The following is an 18,663-nucleotide window of genomic DNA, read 5'->3' on the forward strand; positions in this document are numbered from 1 at the left end:
CAGTGGTTGCCTTCTTTCATTCTTCATTACTCGCCTGTCGTTCTTACCTGCTCTCTCTCTCTCTCTCTCTCTTTCTCTCTTTCTCTCTTTCTCTCTCTCTCTCTCATTCATTTTTCTTTGCTCTTTTTATAATTCATAGCAATAACTACTGAATAAGAAAACAATCCTCTTGTGTTTCTGTTTCCCTTAATTGATTGAGAGACTATAAAAAAGGAAGAACAAGAAGAAATAGAGGAAGAAGGACAGGGAAGCTTATGTTTGGAATATGGAGAAGGTTTCTACCAGTTCCACAAACACAAGGAAGAGAAACGATTTCCTTAATATGATCAGGGTACTTTCTTTACACCTTCTAATGTTTAAACCCCATATCTCCACACCCCCCCCCCCCCCCCCCCCAAAAAAAATCGTTTCCCTTTTCCCTCTGTCGTTGTTCATTTTATTCAATTTTGACTTCCCTATTTCTGCTAAGCACAGGCGTTTTACTGATTTTCTTATTGGGTTTATCTGATTGCTGGTATCCAAAACATACGATTCAATACAAAATTCAAACTAGATTTTGTAATGGTTATTAAGTCAATTCTTGTTGATGCTTGGAAGAATGATTCTAGAATCCGATTCAATACAAGACGCAAATGATTGATTTACTTTAACTATACTGAGTAGCAAACCTTCTAAGTCCGAATGACTTCTAGATTCCGATTGAATATTACAATTTTTTTCTTCTGTATATGTTATGAGATTCCTGTTTTAGTGAATCTTTTCTTCTGTTGTTACTAAACAATTTTTTTTTTCTATTTCTTTTGGGAGGATAAGAATATAGTATAGACTTCAAATTATTCACCCCCTCCCCCACCCCCCAAAAAAAAAGTCCTCAGCTTTTGTGTCTGTGTGATTTGTGAGTTTTTGGTGGATAGAACTAAGAAATAAGAAATAGGTTGGGTGTATATGAATTGGGATGTTCCTGATGATATTTCATGTTTCCATTTTGTTTGTGGGATTCCCACAAAGAGTGTTCCTTGTCTGAATTCATCATCATCTGACACCGGGAAAGGGCGGAGCAAGTCGTCGAGTAACAGAGTCTCACATGGATTCCACCTGGTGGAAGGAAAATCAGGTCATGACATGGAGGACTACCATGTTGCGGAGTACAGGAACAAAAAGAATCACGAGCTTGGATTGTTTGCCATCTTCGATGGGCACCTTGGAGATCGTGTGCCAAGTTATCTGAAAGATAACCTTTTCAACAACATACTTGAGGAGGTAACATATACCCCTATCCTTCAATTTCCCCCCCCCCCCCCCCCCTTTTGTTAATTTTTCTTCCCATGTTATTAATTAATTGTGGAGAAGAAAACTAGAAACGATAGCATGATAAGGAGATGGGGAATTCCTAGATATTCTACTTTGTAATATCATCCATGATTATTACATCTGAGCAAGAAACAAATTTGTTTTCGAAACAAACATGGGACTTTTCCTTTCACAGTGAAGTTATATATGTCAATTTCTTCTAGCTTGTGGATGCTCACAATTGAAGATATTGCTCTGGGGACTGGGATGGCATTCAAGAAGTGTGATTTGTTAGGAAAATGTGTACAAAATATCTTATTGGGGTTTTCTGTATTTGAATTGGCTGCCCTCTTCATGACAATTACATTTTTATTTCAAGGTTTTAGAAACTAAAAACTTAATGTATACTTTGTTTTTGCTTCCTTGCAAGCTGCTTGTCACATTTTTATTTTTCACTTCTTTTGTGTTCTTTTGGATGGCCACCAAGCAGGCTACCCCTTAAGGAAATGGACCAAAGCCTGCCATGCCTTCCATTTACTTAAATGATCTCTTACACATAGTTTAGCCTTTTGTGTTGTGGTTTTCTTTCCACTTCTATTCCTTTAACAACTATGTAAAGTTACATCTACTTACAGCTTTTTCCGCATCTATGATACAGCCAAATTTTTGGAAAAACACCGAGACAGCAATAAAGAATGCTTACCGCTCCACAGATAGATTCATTCTTGAAAACGCAACTCGGTTGGGGCCTGGTGGTTCAACAGCAGTTACTGCAATTGTTATGGATGGTAAAGACTTGTGGGTGGCAAACATTGGGGACTCCAGAGCTGTCTTGTGTGAAAGGGGCTGTGCAAATCAGCTCACTGTGGATCATGAACCACGCACTGAACGGAGAAGGATTGAGAAGCAGGGTGGTTTTGTGACTTCTCTTCCTGGTACCCTTACTTCATTTTTGTTAGATGGCTAATCATTTATAGATAATCTCATTGTGTTTGTTTTAGCTTCTCCTATAGATAGGCTTCATTCATGTTCTATCTATCAACATTTATTTCAGGAGATGTGCCCAGGGTTAATGGCCAGCTTGCAGTTGCACGGGCATTTGGGGACCAAAGCCTTAAGGCCCATTTGAGCTCAGAGCCTGATGTAAGACATGTAAATATTGATTCAACTATAGAGTTTGTTATATTGGCAAGTGATGGCTTATGGAAGGTTAGTTCTTTTCTTATCTGATTTATGATAACAACATCAACTTTGGTTGTTTCTCATTGCTGTTGCATTCTTTCTCTTTTCCTTCCTGATCTTGTCTTTTCTCCATTGTTTATATTTCTCCTCCTATTCGGCTTTCCTGATTTCTGGGATTACATTTCCTTTATCATTTTTCTTACAATTAAAAAAAGGTGGAATGTTTGGATTATTTTCTCTTTCTATCGTTTCAATGCAAATGAAAGCTTAACTGAAGACTGTCAATGTAGAATTTGTTTGATTCAATTCTGGTCCGCCAAGGGAAAGGTTAATAATGCTTGCCCCTTTATAGTCTCAAGTATTTGTGAAAAAAACATGAATCAAAATTGACCTGGTTAAATGCTCCAATTTAAATGTTGTATTTTCTCCTTGTCATGTGTTAGGAAGATCTGCTGACAGGCTGATTGGTCAGACATAGAAAGAGTTCTTTGCTATCCGTTTTGTGCAGGAAATTAAGCTTTAGAACTGTTCTAATGGAAATAAAGTAAAAGAAATTTGAGTGAAAAACAACAGTAAGGTGAAGAAAATTAATGTTAGAATTGGGATCATTTAGCTTAGTAAATAGACACAAATGCATGAGGGTGTGCAACACTTGTCGGCGATGGTAGAAGTGCAATGATACAAAAGTCCATTATAAAAATTAATGGAGTAAGGATCTCGATGAACACATGCTATAACAAAACCAAACCGAGTTTGTAGGTTACCCAGAACGGACAAGTGGCACGTTCCTCCAAAGGAATGCAACACGAGGTCACAATCTCCGTCGATTGCACTACCTCCAATGGCTAAAACCTTGCTTAAAGAGCCAGAAGATACTCTTTTTCTCTCTCAAGCTCTCTTTTTTTAAAAGAATAATATTGTGCAAATTATGCTTAGTGCAATTAGGGTTTCAGCAAAACTTCTCTTAAATAGATGAAGCTGACTTGGGAAACTACAATCTAACGGACAAGTTCGCCCCAAGTGGTGTCATCTTAAAGGGTAGCCTTTAAGTCGCCCTTATTGCACAAAAGAACGACACTACAAAAGACAACCTGAAAAGCCTCAGTGGTAGATATTTTCATTACATTTTCTCCCCCACAACATCAACATCCACAATGGACCTAGGAACCATGGAATAAAATCATCGCCACGTAATTAAGTCCATTTTAGTAAATAATAAGAGCGTCTTGACCAGTGAGTGGAGCCAAAACATTTTAAAACGCTTTTTAAATGTAATATAATTTGATAATATAAAAAACTTTTTGCAAACTCTTTACAAAACAAACACTCGGCTAGGACTTTGACCAGTTACAGTATGATGACTCTAACTTGGATGTTCTTCCTAAATAGGCCGTGGAAACCTTATTGAGTGTCACCCCCAGTACCATCCATTCTGTGTACGCTGATCGGCTGGTGTATAGTCATACCTGTCGATAGACATCAACCATTGGCTCACCACAAGTGCACAATATAAATGAAACATTAAGTGCCTCTCAAGTACGGGAAAAAGAGACTACTAGAAATTTTTATTGCCAAACACAATTGGCGATGAACCATCAGGAACTTTAAATGGATCAATCAATGTTCAATATAATAAAGTTCCCGTATTGATATTTCCATCTAATTGCCATTGGGGAAAATATACAATACAGTAACCCTAGAACAGAGTGCCAAGTCTGTCCATAGTTGAGAACAAGTAACGGTACTATTGGGCTGTTGCACAAAATATAACAATTATAACTAGCACCTAATAAAAATGTAAGTAATTAATTTAATCAAATTAAATTGTGTTTGATGGACACACATCAAATGTCAAAATATCCAACAAAATCCCACTTGTACATCAAAACCAATGTGTAACTACTCTAACATCTATGCTTTCAACATTTATTAAATACAAGTGACTCCCTTCGTCAAAGGGTCAGACAAATTATCTGCAAAATCAACTTTGGCAATAGTATCACCAGACAAATGTCATCTATATTTACACTCCACGTGCTTGTTCCTCTAAATAGCTCTTAGTTCCTTAGCTTGAGCTATGACTATTCTTTTATCTCATAATAGGGATAGGGTGTTTAACGAGGTCAAGAACAACCTCAAGGTCAGTCAGGAACTTTCTCAACCACACCCCCTCTTTGGCTATTTCACAAGCTGCCAAATACTCAACCTCAGTAGTGGAATCTGCAGCTGACTTTTACTTGGCACTTCTCCATATGACTGCCTGTCCACCTAATATGAACAACATCCCAGAGGTGGACTTCCTATCGTCTTGATTGGTATCTATTGACCATACCAACTGTATGACATATGTCTAATCTAGTACATAGCATTGCATACATTAGGCTTCCAATTGTCGAAGCATATGGAACCATAGTCTCTATGTCCTCTGGAGTTTGAGGACACTGTAACTTAGAAAGTGTGTAATGTCATGTCTGAAAGGAACATTTCCTTTCTTAGAATCTTGCATTCTAAACCTTTCCAGAACCTTGTCAATATAAGTGACCTGCGACAATCCTAGCATCCCGTGTTTTTGATGCAGTAGCCCTTGCCTGGCTGGACAAACATGAACCACTTTGGAGGCCCAAACCAAGAACTGGTGCTAAACCAATTTTCTGGTCTGGCAAGGGCTGGTAGACTACATAGGATGCAATATTTAGTTTATTTTATTCTCTTTATTTAGGAGGTTGGGTAAGATTACCTAGGGATAGTTTCCATAATTTAATTTCATTATTTTAGAGTGGTTTCTATTACTTGTTGATTTTTTACTTATTTATTGGCATGTAATATGATGGAAGAGGTGGATTGAGAATGGAATGAAATATTGAGTGAAGTTTTGGGACATTGGTGGTGATCGTACTGTGGCGTGACTGTGGTCACTGGTTTCATCTCCTTATCTATTTTCTCCATTATTCTTCCATCTCAGGTACACTCTTCGTTTCTCTTTTCTCCAACACTTCCCTTGCTTCTTCTTATCCTGTCGCATACCCTGAAACCTCCCCTGTTCTGGTGCAAGTTCTGGGTGTAGTAAGAGAGACATCGATCTCTCCTAGATCTGCTGCTATTAGTCTCAAACTTTGGGGATTGAATACTTTCCCTATGCGTCATCGCCTGTGGATTCCCATCCCCAAACCTTGCTGTAACAGTGACTTGCGGAACTAATTTCAGATCAGACTTACCCTCCTCCGCCAGCTGTAGTTTCAGCCATCAAATACATCTCTCCTGCTTTGTACTTGGGCCAAAAGATAGGATGGAATTTACCTATTGATGGCCATGGTAGGTGAGAGAAAGATTGCTGGAAAATCGATAGAACGGTAAGAAGTAAGAAAGAGAAAAGATAGAAGAAGGGTAGAGAGTTTATGACTTGGTATAACCACCAAGCCTAGGTCAGCTTCACCACCAACCAACCATAGGAATCACCACCTAAGATCTGCAACTGAATCATCACAGCAGCAAAAACTCAAGAGAGGGCATATTATTGTTCATCAAAATCTTGGGCAGCAAGCCCCTCTTTTATTTTATGATAGCATTTGACCTTTTACAAGAATGGTAATCCCTTATCGTGGGCACAGGTTACTTGGCTGCCAATCTATTTAGGATCTTGTAGAATAAGGTCCAAAGCTATTACATGGAAATAGAAAGTAAATAAAATAGATACAACCAGTACCCCGACATCACCTCCCCACCACAAACGCCACTGCCACAACCACCACTGCTGCCATTGCCACTACTACCACCATCTCCACCACTGGTAGATCCTTGGTCCCCTGCTTACATATCAAGTTTTAGTCCAGACAGAGTTTACCAATTGGCAAAATAGAGCTTTGAAAATCCAGGACTAGGAGAGAGTAACAGCAGTGGTTGAACTACCATTAGTGTGCATGGACATGCATGTGAATGCATGCAAATACACAGGGTTTACATGGTTGAATTAGAGTCTGAAATTTGACAGGTGGCTTATCCATACAGTCCCCTATTGCCACATCATCCGGCCATGTCGCAAAACTAGGGGTCCTGTGGAGAGAAGACTCTCTATGCTGGATCGTGTAAAGGGAATATTTCCAAAAAGAAAAGAAACGGAAAACTGATTTAATGTTCTCAGTAGAAGTATTCATAGTCAATTCATTAAAGCAACCAAGAATTCTAAGTAGAATAGGAAGTTGATAGCCATTGATAATGTCCTCAATCCGTAGCTAGCAAAGATTGCAGCCTTGGTTGTCTGTGGCATTGGCCAATGTTACGAGGGGTGCAACTCGGGCTGGTTGTCAGATTTTGAACCAGCACAAGGGCTGGGACTTTAACCCCAGCCAGTCCGGGCTCATCCAACTGTTCTTGCTCAATGCTAGCCTAAACATAGAGGGGGAAAGAATTTTATTAGATTATATAAACAAGGAAAGAAATCCTATAGAAACCATGGTCTTGGGTAGCCTTACGCCCTTACAAACTAGTTGACACAAAGAAAGTTGGCAAAAAAATTCGGCTCTTGCTCTTGGAATCTAAAATGAGGGTGAGGAGAAGATTCAAACGTTGATCTTGGGAGTACTATGGATGTCTCTTCAGACACATCTGTACTAATACACACACACACACACACACTTGCACACGTACGCACGTACACTAGCTAGCTAGAATTGCATGGCCAGGCCGAGCTTGATTCTTCAAGCCTAACCCAGCCTTGCTCAACATGAGCTAAGATTTCTCAGCCCTCGCACCGACCATGGTTTGGAAATCCCAGACCAAGCATGGAAAAAAAAATTGGATGAGCATTGGGCGGGCTCAGGATTTTGGGGCCAAAGTTGCACCCCCTATCGATGAGCACCTCATTGAAAGGCTACATGAACCATGGCTGAAGCTATTGAACGTACTTATTTACGACAAAAGAGTTGGTGATTTATTATGAGTTCAGTGTTTCAGGATATTTGGTTTCCAGTTTCCAGTTTCCACTTAACCCTAGTTCCGGGTGAGCTTTGGGCAGGCTCAGGATTTTGGGGCCAAAGCTGAAGCTATTGAAGGTACTACTTATTTCTAACAAAAGAGTCAGTGATCTATTACAAATTCAGTGTTTCAAGATATTTGGTTTCCACTTAACCTTTATTGAGAAAAGATTCAACAATCATCCATGAGTTAGCTCATCTTGAACTGTATCTCAAGTGCTTCAGTGTTGGCCACCTATAACACAAAGATGCATATCACAGTTGTCAAGGTCTCACCTAGATGTTAAGGCAGGCCATGATGTCCAAGGTGACCAGTTGCCTTGTGTATCAAGGCACCTAGTGATTCAGATCGTAGACGAAGGAAATGGTCCGGTTCATCATTGAGCCAAATTTTGACCCAAACCAGGCCATGTAATTGGGGTTATTTTGTAACATCTAATTACTTGGTTTTATATGGGAGTGGGAGTTGTAGATAGTTAGCTACATGGGGATTTTAGTTTTCTTATTGGATGTAATTTATTTTCTTTAGAATATGCTTGTAATACAATGGAGATTAGAGAATGAAAATACGGAGTTTTAGTATTGCATGCATGGCTGAGCAGCTGGTTGGCTGTATGCTTCTTCTTTTTCTCCCATTGATTCCTTCTTTCTCCATCTAAGGTAAACCTTCTTCTTTCCTTCCCCTCTTCTGTTCTGTTCTCCTTTCTTCCTTCTTTATTCCTTTTATCTTTTCTGTTACCATGCCCCATCCTATTACACCTACGACCAGTCACAACTGGTCTTCAATCTCGCTCTTCCCTCTTCCTTTCAGCCTGGTTTTTGGGTCGAAGGACTTCCTCTAGTCGACTTAACCCTTGGAATCTTAAGTCCTAACTTCTTTACAATCATGAGAACCAAACAAATCTACTACTACTCTTAGTATCACCGGACCTGAGTTGCAGAATTTATATTTCATGTTTTGACCTCTGTTTTGGAGTGCTCTTAGTTTTTTGTTTTTTGATGATAGAGTGCTCTTAGTTGGAATCAATAGGCTATAGTGTCAGCAACCTTCTCCCCCACCGCCCCCCCCCCCCCCCAAAAAAAAAAAAGTTTTGAGTCTATCCATGACTAAATGGGAGAGATCACATTCGCAAGGTTCCCCATAGATGTTATTTTAAACATCATAACCCTTGGTTTTATCATCCCTTCCAAGTTTGTCCCTCTTAAATAATTGCAAATCCTGTTCTTTTATTTTACAAAGTGGCCCTTGAAATTTCTGGTTAATTACCAGATTGCCATTACCTCCTTGTAATTGGCTATATTTCTTTGGGTGAGCCCATAGCGATCCCAAATGAGGTTCTCGAACCACAGATTGCATCACCTAGACCCAGAAAAGATGAAGTCAACATACTATCAATATGGAAATATACCTGAAATTTTGCAGCACGCCAGGAATATGGTGCTCTCTTTGGTGCCAATTGATGTTGGTATTATTCTTTTTTACCCATTGGATGTTTTATCTCTTATTTGGTAGCTCCGAATGTTTCTTCAGCACTTGTCTCCGTTGCTGTTACTGGTTGGTAATTAATAGGAGTCAAGTGTTTTCTGACCATACCATGGCCAGGGAAGAGACACATAGGTGTATGTTTTCATCCAGCCATAGTTGTGTGTTGTTTTATTCCTTCCTAATTCCTGACCTGACATTTACTACTAGTTTAAGACTGCCAATTGCATTTCTAGCAGGTAGCAACACATTGTGATTGGATTCGAGTACACTATTATAGGGGGGGGGGATTGAGGATGTTATGTTTCTTTCCAGGTGCATATCCTTGATGGTTTTATTACAACCCACACTGAGCCGTCAGTGCCAGACCAAAGTGAAACCAGTTGAACAACTAACTATTAGGTTGCAACAGTGATTCCTAACTTTAGGATCTTTCATCAGTCAAAATCTATTGACTGGTTAATGGACCATCTCAATTGGTTGAATTATTTGAATCAGATGGTTAGACTGTACGTGCCATGAGTATTTTATATATATATATATATGTATATATATATATATATTTCAAAACTTGAGAAGAATTGCAAATTTGGGGAGACGCAGACCTAGGACCATGAACGATGAACTATAACCTCTGTCACCTTTAACCTGGAGTACCCATGTCAACATTAATGTGTATGGGTGTGGGGATGTGTCCAGATGCATCCAACAGTTGAAACTTGGATATGGCTGTGAAGAACAAGATTAACTCTATTCTTTCTTGACACTACCTTCCTTCTTTGACACATTCATATGCTCCTTTTTGATACATTTTAGCAGTCACTGTAACCATACCGATTTCTGGACACATCCCCATTTCATAAGTTTAAGGGGTAAGTGGATCCAACTCCTTGACACATACCCATACCCGATCCCTGTACCCAAACCAAGTTGTGCGGACTGCAGCCTCCTTACCGGTGTCCTGCTAACGTATTAAATATTTTATCTTACATTACCTTCTCACTGTAAAACCAACCAGACAGGTGGATCGTCAAGCAACAGTCATGAATAATCTGGCATCCTGAATGGTTCTAAAATCATTGCTTGGTGCTAGTCTTGTTTTGATCCTTTATTCATCCTCCCTGTCAGATTCTTCTCATAGGGTATGTTTGGTAGCCAAGAAAGGAAAAGTAAAGCATAATAGGACTAAAATCATGATGACTACAATGATGAGCTTATGTATCTATATCTCACTTTTTTCAAAAACTTTCAAATTTTTTCATTTTTTGGCTTTCAAAACATAGCCATAGTTCCCAGTTCATACTTTTTGTGCTTCATTTTTTGTGTTTTCTTGCTGATACTTAGATAATTTGAGTATCATTTCTGGAGGATCCTTAAAAATGCAATGCATGTGAAAGATGAAATTAGCTAAACTTTGGCTCTTGTTCCAGGTCATGAAGAACCAAGAGGCTGTTGATTTGGTAAAATCTGTTAAAGATCCTCAAGCGGCAGCTAAACGTTTGACCATGGAGGCATTGGCTAGGAAGAGTAAAGATGATATATCATGCATTGTGATCCGTTTTGGGTCTTAAAGCAAATTGTGCCTGTAATTTTGGAGGTTGCTGGTGTAGTCGGTCTGTGTACTGTCCTATTCTGTGGATTGGGACCAGATAGGGTGGCTCATCAGTTCTAGGTGTCAGTAGTAGATTCTATGTCCTCTTCCTGGTCAATGTCGAGGTAACCTATTTATTTTGCAGATTCCCTTGCAGCTTGACCATCATATTGTCATTCTAGTGCAATTTTCTGTGTCGTGACTACAGTGAAACGACCACCTATATGTTATCGAAGGTAGAAAAAGTCCACCGTTAATCCATGACCTGCCCATGATTGGGTTGGGTGCTGATAAACTTGGGCTGATTCTTCTTTCTACAGGCAAACCTAGTAGAGATGATTTCTTTTGTACTGTGGCTGTATATAAAGATATGTATATTTACAGATTGAATATCGTATATTTCCAAGTGATGGAATTTTTTTTTAGCACAGAGGGGGTCTAGTGGAGCTAAGAATTGATAAATAGAACTGTGCAACAGCAGTCAACCTACTGCGATCAAGAATATCATGAAAATATCAGAAGGCTTCACACCCAAGGCAGAATTAGAAATCTTTTTATTTTTTTTGGTGCAAGTTCAAGGGCCCAGAGCCACAATAGGGGCCAACACAAAGGCCCGCGAAAGGGACCACCAGGGGTTCATGGGGACCACACTTCATGGACCTATTTTTTTTTTTTTTGTTTTTTTTTTAAACTTGAATATTATGTGGGACAGGGGCAGCCCCAAACTTTATTAATGATCAGTGGAAAAATAGATAATACAAGGGGGGCACATACCCGCCTTACCCCAACCCCATCGGGAAAGATCCTCACTAAAAAACAAAAAGAAAATCCCACCCAAACAATAAGACCGAATCCAGGGGGGAGGGCACCTAATGTCTAATAACCGGAAGCCTTGAAAGGTCTTCCCGGACAATACGGTGTAGCACCACTAGAAGATCCTCTCTAGCCCAAAACACCGAGTCTGAAGAAGAGATGCAGGCATAATTAGCAAGCCAATCCGTCCCCCTGGTACTTTCTTGAAAGGAGAAAGAGATGTGCGGCCGCATCGAATCACAGAGCTGAAGCACCTCTTGAAACCAATACCAACACGACCAAATGGTGCACGATTTACGGTTGATGAATTTTGACAGTAGTCGAAGAGTCTGAATTTATGTGAAAATTCACCAGTCCTACTACTGCACACAAATCTCAGCCCATCCACCATCGCACTTAATTTTGCCACCTCATTAGTGCACTCACCATAAAAATTTGAAGAAGCGGCCAAGACATTACCATTACCAGACCTAATGATACCGCCACCCCCTCTCAAACCAAGATTTCCATTGCAAGCACCATCCACATTAAGCTTGACAGAGTTAAAAGGTGGGCACCAATAAATTGCCAAGGGGGGGTTGAGTTTAATAGCAAGGTGAACCAAGCCAAAACAGGAGAGAATAAGTTGCTCGCTCTGGGAGGGCGGTTTTTTGCACTTAACCAAGTAGAGAATTTCTCTGGCCCATTTTTTCACCTTATCAATTATGGTGGCAGTCGTACGGCAGCCCTCCCCATGGCGTCTATTATTCCTTTCCCGCCAAAGCTCCCAAATAATGATCGAAGGGATTAATCAAACAATATATTGACACAGCCCCTTGTTCGCAGCATGGCTATGCCAGAATAAAATTCTGCTCCTAGCTACATATGTTGGAATTAATTCCACATCAAATAAACCAGAGAAAAAACCTATACCTTAGCCGCTGTTCCACCAGAAATCAAACAATGGATAGCCGAATCACAGCTTGGGGACCTGCAACACACATTTAGAGGCTAAGGGAATACCAATGGCCATGAGAGAATCTTCAGCCAGGATCTTCCCATTAAGCAACTGCCACGAGAAGAAAGCCACCTTGGGCGGTAAAGATTGATTCCAAATCCAATGCGAATATGGCACTCTCCTCTCATGCCGACTTTGACGAGAAAAGGCCATCACTGGTCAGGGTCCAAACCAGTCTATCCAATTTATTTGAGAGGAAAAAGTTACATTGATTAATGATTTCATGCACCTCGGGGGAGTCAATCTGATCAACCACCGCCTAGTCCCATTCACCTTCAGTGCTAAGAACTTCCCTAACCCAAATGGAGAGGTCCACTTGTAGAGCACCATCAACATAGTCAATAAGAAGGCCCCTCCCAGTTCAGTTGTCCAACCAAAAATTAATATCACCAAAGCCAATCAACCACCTACATCTGTCCAGTACAAAATCCTTGAGGTGTAAGGCCCTTCTCCACGATTTTGACCCAATAGACCTTTTACCTGCCAACACAATGTGTTCATTCTTTAGGAATTTGGCTCTAAAAAAAGAGGACCAAAGACAATTTTCAGATATGATGCGCCACAAGCCCTTCAACCTCAAAGAGAGGCCGACCGCCTCAACAAGCCTGATTCCAAGGCCCTCTTCCTCCAGCGGCCTACAAATCTTTTGCCATCGCACCCAATGATGATGCATGTCCCTTTCTGAATATCCCCACAAGAAATCAGCACATATACTATAGAACTTCAACATGACCGATTTGGGAAAATCCAACGTGGATAAAACATGGATTGGCAACACATGTTTCAGCAGCACAAGTCTACCTCCCAAAGAGAGGAGCTTCCCTTTCCAACCCGCCACCTTATTTCTGATTTTTGCCAACAAATCATTGAAAAAGCTGATCTTGAGTCTACCAGTGTAAAGCGGCGCCCCTAAATATGTAATCGGCAGGGCTTTCCTTACAAAACCTGTAATATTAACCACCAACACCACCCTAGCCTCAAGAGTCTTTTCACTCATGACATAGCAACTTTTTTGACGATTAACAAGTTGACCAGAGAACTCATATCTACTAATGAATCCCAAAATTGGTTTTAATGAGTTTTTCAGCCCTTTCGTGAAAATACTAGTATCATCTGCAAACAAACTATGAGAAATACATGAGCACCCTCTGGGAACCTGGTAGTAGGCAACTCTGCCTTCAACAAACAGAGTCTTTAACCCCCCTGCTAAGGACTTCCTCCGCTAAAATAAATAGAGCAGGCGATAAAGGATCACCTTGGCGCACCCTCCTGAATGACTTAAGGTTGAGTTTGGTTGCGTAAATCAACAGAACGCAATTCTATTGGATCGCAATTCTAAAAAAATTAAACTGTTTGGTTGCCTAATTCCATTGGATTGCCAGAATTACATAATTCTGATTTTATAACTAAACACAACACTTAGATATGGATGATGATTCAAAGCTTAAATATAAATAGTGTTGTCCAACTTTGAACAGCCATATGGGCTTCCCTAATTCGAAAAACGCAAAGAACACTCGAGCCTTCAGCCATATTCGAAAAACGCGAAGAACACTTGTCCGACGAAGAAGACCTGCAAATCGTTGAAGATGGTATGGCGTCTTCTCTGTCTCTCTATCTCCCTCTCTATCTGATCTCTCTCCCTCTCTCTACATTAAGATGGTACGGTTTTCTTCAAGATTTCAATTTTTGGATTTTAGGGCTGCCCTAATTCGAAATCGTGAGAAGAGATTTTTGAGAAAAACACTCGATCCTTCAGCCGCCGTCGCTCCTTCGAAACCTACAAATCGTTGAACAAGGTATGGCTTCTTCTCTGTCCCTCTATCTCTCTCGTTACCTGGTCTCTCTCCTCTCTACGATTTAGGGTTTTTGTTTTTTAAGGTTTTCTATTTTTGGATTGCAGGGTTTTTTGGAGCAGAAATTTTTGGGTTTAGGGCTTTGTCGATCAGGTCACAGGTATGGATCTATGTCAACATGCTGGTCTCTCTCCTTGGCTCTTCATTCTTCTCTTTTCTATTTCCTTTTTTTTTTTTTTTTTTTTGCTTCTCTGTTTTCATGTTGTTGTTCTCAGAAGTACCTAGTCAACTGGTATCTCTATTCTCTAGAATGCTGTCATTTCTTTCCTTTCGTCCAATGGCACTTTGTTTAGCTTTGGATCAGTGCCCTAAGATAAACATATTCTGTTCTTTTTTTTTCCACATAGTAACCATGTCATCCTTAAAAACTATAAACCTTGTCTACAACCATAAGCATTGGTTGAAGGTAACTCTTGTCCTATGAAATCTAATAAGTGAATCCCCAATGAAATTTATTCTATTCGAGTATTTACCTCTTAGGTCCCTTATATTTATCCTACATTCCTAGTACCAACAAAAGTACAAAACAAACTAATTGTAGTCCTCTTTTATTATATAGTAGATGATATAGTTGCTCATATCTGGAGATTTTTGGAGTCTTATTTTCTTCACCTTTGGAGTTTCTGGGGATGTCCCTGTTGATCCTAACACATTTCTGTGGGCTTGGCATGTGATACCCTTAGGTAAATGGGAAACTGCTTTGGAGAAATGCAATGTTGGTTAGTATGTGGACCTTTTGGGAGGAAAGGAAAAATAGGATCCTTAAACAGACAAAAGATGATGTCAGAGAAGATGTTGGATTATACTGGCATGATAATTACATATTCTGTAGTGTAATTGCCTAAATTTTGAAACCTATTGGTGCTATGGTATGTTAGGAGTTATTGAAGTAGGGGACAGAGTTTTAGAGAATGGTATTCAGTTCATGCTAATGTTTTTCTTGGCAATTGGCTTATCCCTATTGGATTTGGTCAGCCCTTGGAAGGCTTTTAGCGAGTCTGATTGATTGGCATTAGAGGTGAACATTGAGACTTTTTTTTTTGGTGGGGGGGGGGTGGGGGAGGATTCGTTTATAGACCTTGACAACTTGACTATTCTTTTTGTATTATATGTTCCTGTTTCTTCCTTAACTTTTAGCAATTTTCTTCGTTGTGTTCTCAAGTAAGAAAATTTGAATGGTGTTAGAAAAGGAAACTTATTGGGTGAATATTGGATATTCAACCCAATATTTGATTCCCCTAGCAATGTATATCTTTCCTTGTGGGAAAAGATTAGATGGGCCAGCAATTGAGTCCCAATAGGAAACTCAATATGCCTTGCCTATATGAGCTACCAAATTAGGATTGTGTGAGGTGCAATTCATATTTAATATGAGATTGTAAAATCACACACAAGGAATGCACAAGGCACCCAAATCGTGGAGCTCTCCCTCTCCCTGCAAAAACCATTCTCTCCTTTCCCCTTCTCTTAGTGTTTGATCTTAGAGATAGTCCAAGCTTTTGTGCTCTTGGAAGTGTGGAGGACATAGCTTGACCGTGTGGGGATCGTAAAGCTACCGTGGTGCATGGAACGATCGTGAAAGGGCTATCATCGATTGGAGGTCTTGCATCTGTGAGGCTTAGGTAATAATCGATCCCTGCATTGTTCTATTATTGAATGACTTCTCCCATCGATATCTTGATCTTGTATTAACTTTCGCATGGATCGCACTTTGGATGCTATCAGTGGCATCAGAGCCTCGTTATCGATGGGGTTGTCTTCTTTTCTCCATCATGCATGTGATGCTCTAAAAATTTTTATTCAGTTTTTATTATCAAAAAAAAAAAAAATTTGGGGATTGAGATGCATGGGAAGGAGGGGTTGCGGGCTTGCTGCCCTGCAGGCGCCCCACCCGCCACATGCACCCCAACCCCCCTCTTGCTTGCCACGGCCTACCCCCCCTTCCCCTTTGTCGCGCACCATGGCTGCCTGCCGTGTGCACGGTCTGGCAGCCAGCCGCGTGCGATGCCGCTTTGTGTGCCCTTGTGATCTTCCCTTCTTTATGCTTTTTCCTTTGGTTACTTTAAGTAGCAGTTTTTCAAAAAAAAAAAAAAAATTTTTTGATTAAAAATTCTGGTTTGCTTATTGAAGGGAGATCCTTTGGAGAAGATGGGTGGAGAGATTCATTCCTTCACCTACCTTCCCCAATAGGCATAATGGTTTATCATAATTTTATGGTTTATTAATTTTATTTTAAGCATGTATGTGATTATATTGTGGGGGCATGTGATATAACCATTGTGGCATAAATTGTCATTGTAATGGCTATGTGATGCATATGATCATTGTGACATTGGTGTCATGGTAATGGTCATGTGATGCACATAATCATTATGACATAAATTGTCATGGTAATGGTTATATGTTGGGTGCATTGGATGCACATGATCATTATGACTTGGTTTGTCATGATAATGATGATTTTATGTGTTTTTGTTATTTTTCACATAAAATATTAGAATATTAATTTTTTTAGCATCATAGAAGTAATGAGGACCATGGTTATGAGATCTAAAAAGCACATGCATTGGATGTATGTATGTGCTAAGCATGGCATGGATGTGGTTTTATATGTAATTTCCTTTTTATCCTCCAGACAGTCCAATTTTGGTGGACTGGTTTCCTGTTATGTAATTTTATTTATTTGGAAAGGGTTGTAATAATTTTTGAATTAGTTTAAAATTATTCATTGTAACCGCTTAGAGATCGTGTTGAGATCGGGATCGTGATTTTGGATCGTGGATCAAGGATCTTACCGATTTGTTGGAGAGAGGATTGAAGGAAAGATTTGCTCACTTGAAGCATCTAAGTGTATTACAGTTTTGTAATTTTCCTGTAATAGTTAGTTGCATATGCATTATCACAGTATTATTGCCATGAGTGGGAGTAACATATAAGGCTTTGATTGCTCTCATCCATCTTTTAATCAAAGTGAGTTTGTCATGAATATGAACTCATGTTGATTAAAGATGCTATCCCATAACCATTGGTGTTTATATTTTTCCTTGGATGGATGTGCTATTATGTTTATACATTGGATGTATGATTATGGTTTTTATGCTTTCCCGTTATCCCTCAATTTTAATACAAGTGTGATATGGGAAACCCTGGTTGGTGGGATTCTCATGGCCTCCCTTAGTTGGTGGGTGTAGAAATTTCATCGATCTACCCTCGTAGATGCTGATAGGATAATATTTGGGTGAATTGGTGAAATTTTCTGCATTCATCTCATATGTGATAGGTAGAGAATGTGGTCAGTGGTATATGTACTGTGATAGAAGGCATTAACCCACAAACACCATAGTTCCCTCCAAAATTAAGGGTAAACACTTGACTTGAGTGTGCCAGCCAATAAGAATGGGCATGACACTCAGGTAGCCAAATCACATTGGAAGTCTAAGTGACGGACAGAATAGTCCACCCAACCAAGATGCGAATGATGAACTCCGATAGGCTAAGTCAGGAGCATAAGGGTTGATGGTTTCCAATTTATGCCCTATAGCTAGAGGGAAGCTTAGGGTATAATTGACCATTGATTGTTCTTACCCCAGTTATTTCAATGGTTGTAGATCATGCTAATTGTTAATTTTTATACATCATGTAGATTTAAAAATGTCAACCCAAATCAACTATGCCGCCCTTACTAAAGACCATATTTTGACTGGCCTAAACTATGTTGACTAGAGGGGGAACATCAAGTTAGTCATGTCTGCAAAAGGTCTAATGTCTGTCCTGGATGAAGAAGAGCCTGAATTTTCAAATGAGGAAAACCTTGAATCTAAGCCGGCCTATGAGTTATTTTGACAGAAAAACTCTAAGGCCAAACTCCTCGTGTTAAGTTTTCTGGAAAAGACCATCGCTGATTCGGTCAAGGATTTGTACTTGACCAAGGACATGATGGAGGAGTTGAAGGAGAAGTATGGAAGAGAAGAAAGACATGCCCATCATCAACTGATGACACTCCTCCATAGCACGAAGATGGCTCAAGGAACTCCGGTTATAGATCACGTGATAAAAATGCAAAACTTATTCCAAGAACTGGAGAACCTTGGGACATCCTTCAAGCTGAATTATAAGACGAATGTCATCTTCTACTCTTTGCCTCAGGAGATCTGCTGATCGTTTATTGTTAATTATAACATGAATGAACTCTCTGTAGAACTCCCTGAGCTGGGTAACATGTTGTAAGAAGTGGAAGTTGCATCAAAGAAGTAGAAAGTGGAGGTCTTAACTACAGAGGATAAGTCTTCTTTCTCTAAGCCCAAGAACAAAAACCCTAAGGTCGGCAACAAGGGAATTCAGAAGAATAAGGGCAAGGGGACTTGTTTCCATTGTAAGAAGGACAGACATTGGAAGAAGAAATGTCGTGCTTTCCTGGCTGCTCAGAAAAAGAAGCAGGAGAAACAGGAAGAAGATATTTCTAAAACCTTAGTCCTTTATGA

At 39.8% G+C, this 18,663-nt stretch overlaps 1 protein-coding gene across 2 annotated transcripts; it reads left to right on the top strand.

The window, feature by feature from the left end:
• The first annotated feature begins 229 nt into the window (after positions 1-229).
• On the top strand, positions 230-10,901 carry LOC122660499 (probable protein phosphatase 2C 44). Of its 2 annotated transcripts, XM_043855831.1 has the most exons (6): positions 230-331; positions 1,009-1,260; positions 1,949-2,225; positions 2,345-2,499; positions 3,494-3,495; positions 10,523-10,901. In XM_043855831.1, exons 1-6 carry the CDS (start codon positions 266-268, stop codon positions 10,533-10,535), a joined length of 765 nt encoding a protein of 254 aa, XP_043711766.1. In that variant the 5' UTR covers positions 230-265; the 3' UTR covers positions 10,536-10,901. The 2 variants fall into 2 exon arrangements, with proteins under 2 accessions (XP_043711766.1, XP_043711765.1); XM_043855830.1 differs by lacking the exon at positions 3,494-3,495 and having other exon boundaries at positions 10,356-10,901.
• Positions 10,902-18,663: the final 7,762 nt, after the last annotated feature.

This window comes from Telopea speciosissima, chromosome 4 (assembly GCF_018873765.1).
Source record: "Telopea speciosissima isolate NSW1024214 ecotype Mountain lineage chromosome 4, Tspe_v1, whole genome shotgun sequence".
Lineage (NCBI taxonomy): Eukaryota > Viridiplantae > Streptophyta > Magnoliopsida > Proteales > Proteaceae > Telopea > Telopea speciosissima.

Bases quoted from the DNA above. Each gene is read 5' to 3' on its own strand.
- LOC122660499 (XM_043855830.1), top strand. From the start codon at position 266: ATGGAGAAGGTTTCTACCAGTTCCACAAACACAAGGAAGAGAAACGAT. The intron at 332-1,008 runs GTACTTTCTTTA...ATTCCCACAAAG, and splicing joins ATTTCCTTAATATGATCAGG to AGTGTTCCTTGTCTGAATTC. The intron at 1,261-1,948 runs GTAACATATACC...TCTATGATACAG, and splicing joins TCAACAACATACTTGAGGAG to CCAAATTTTTGGAAAAACAC.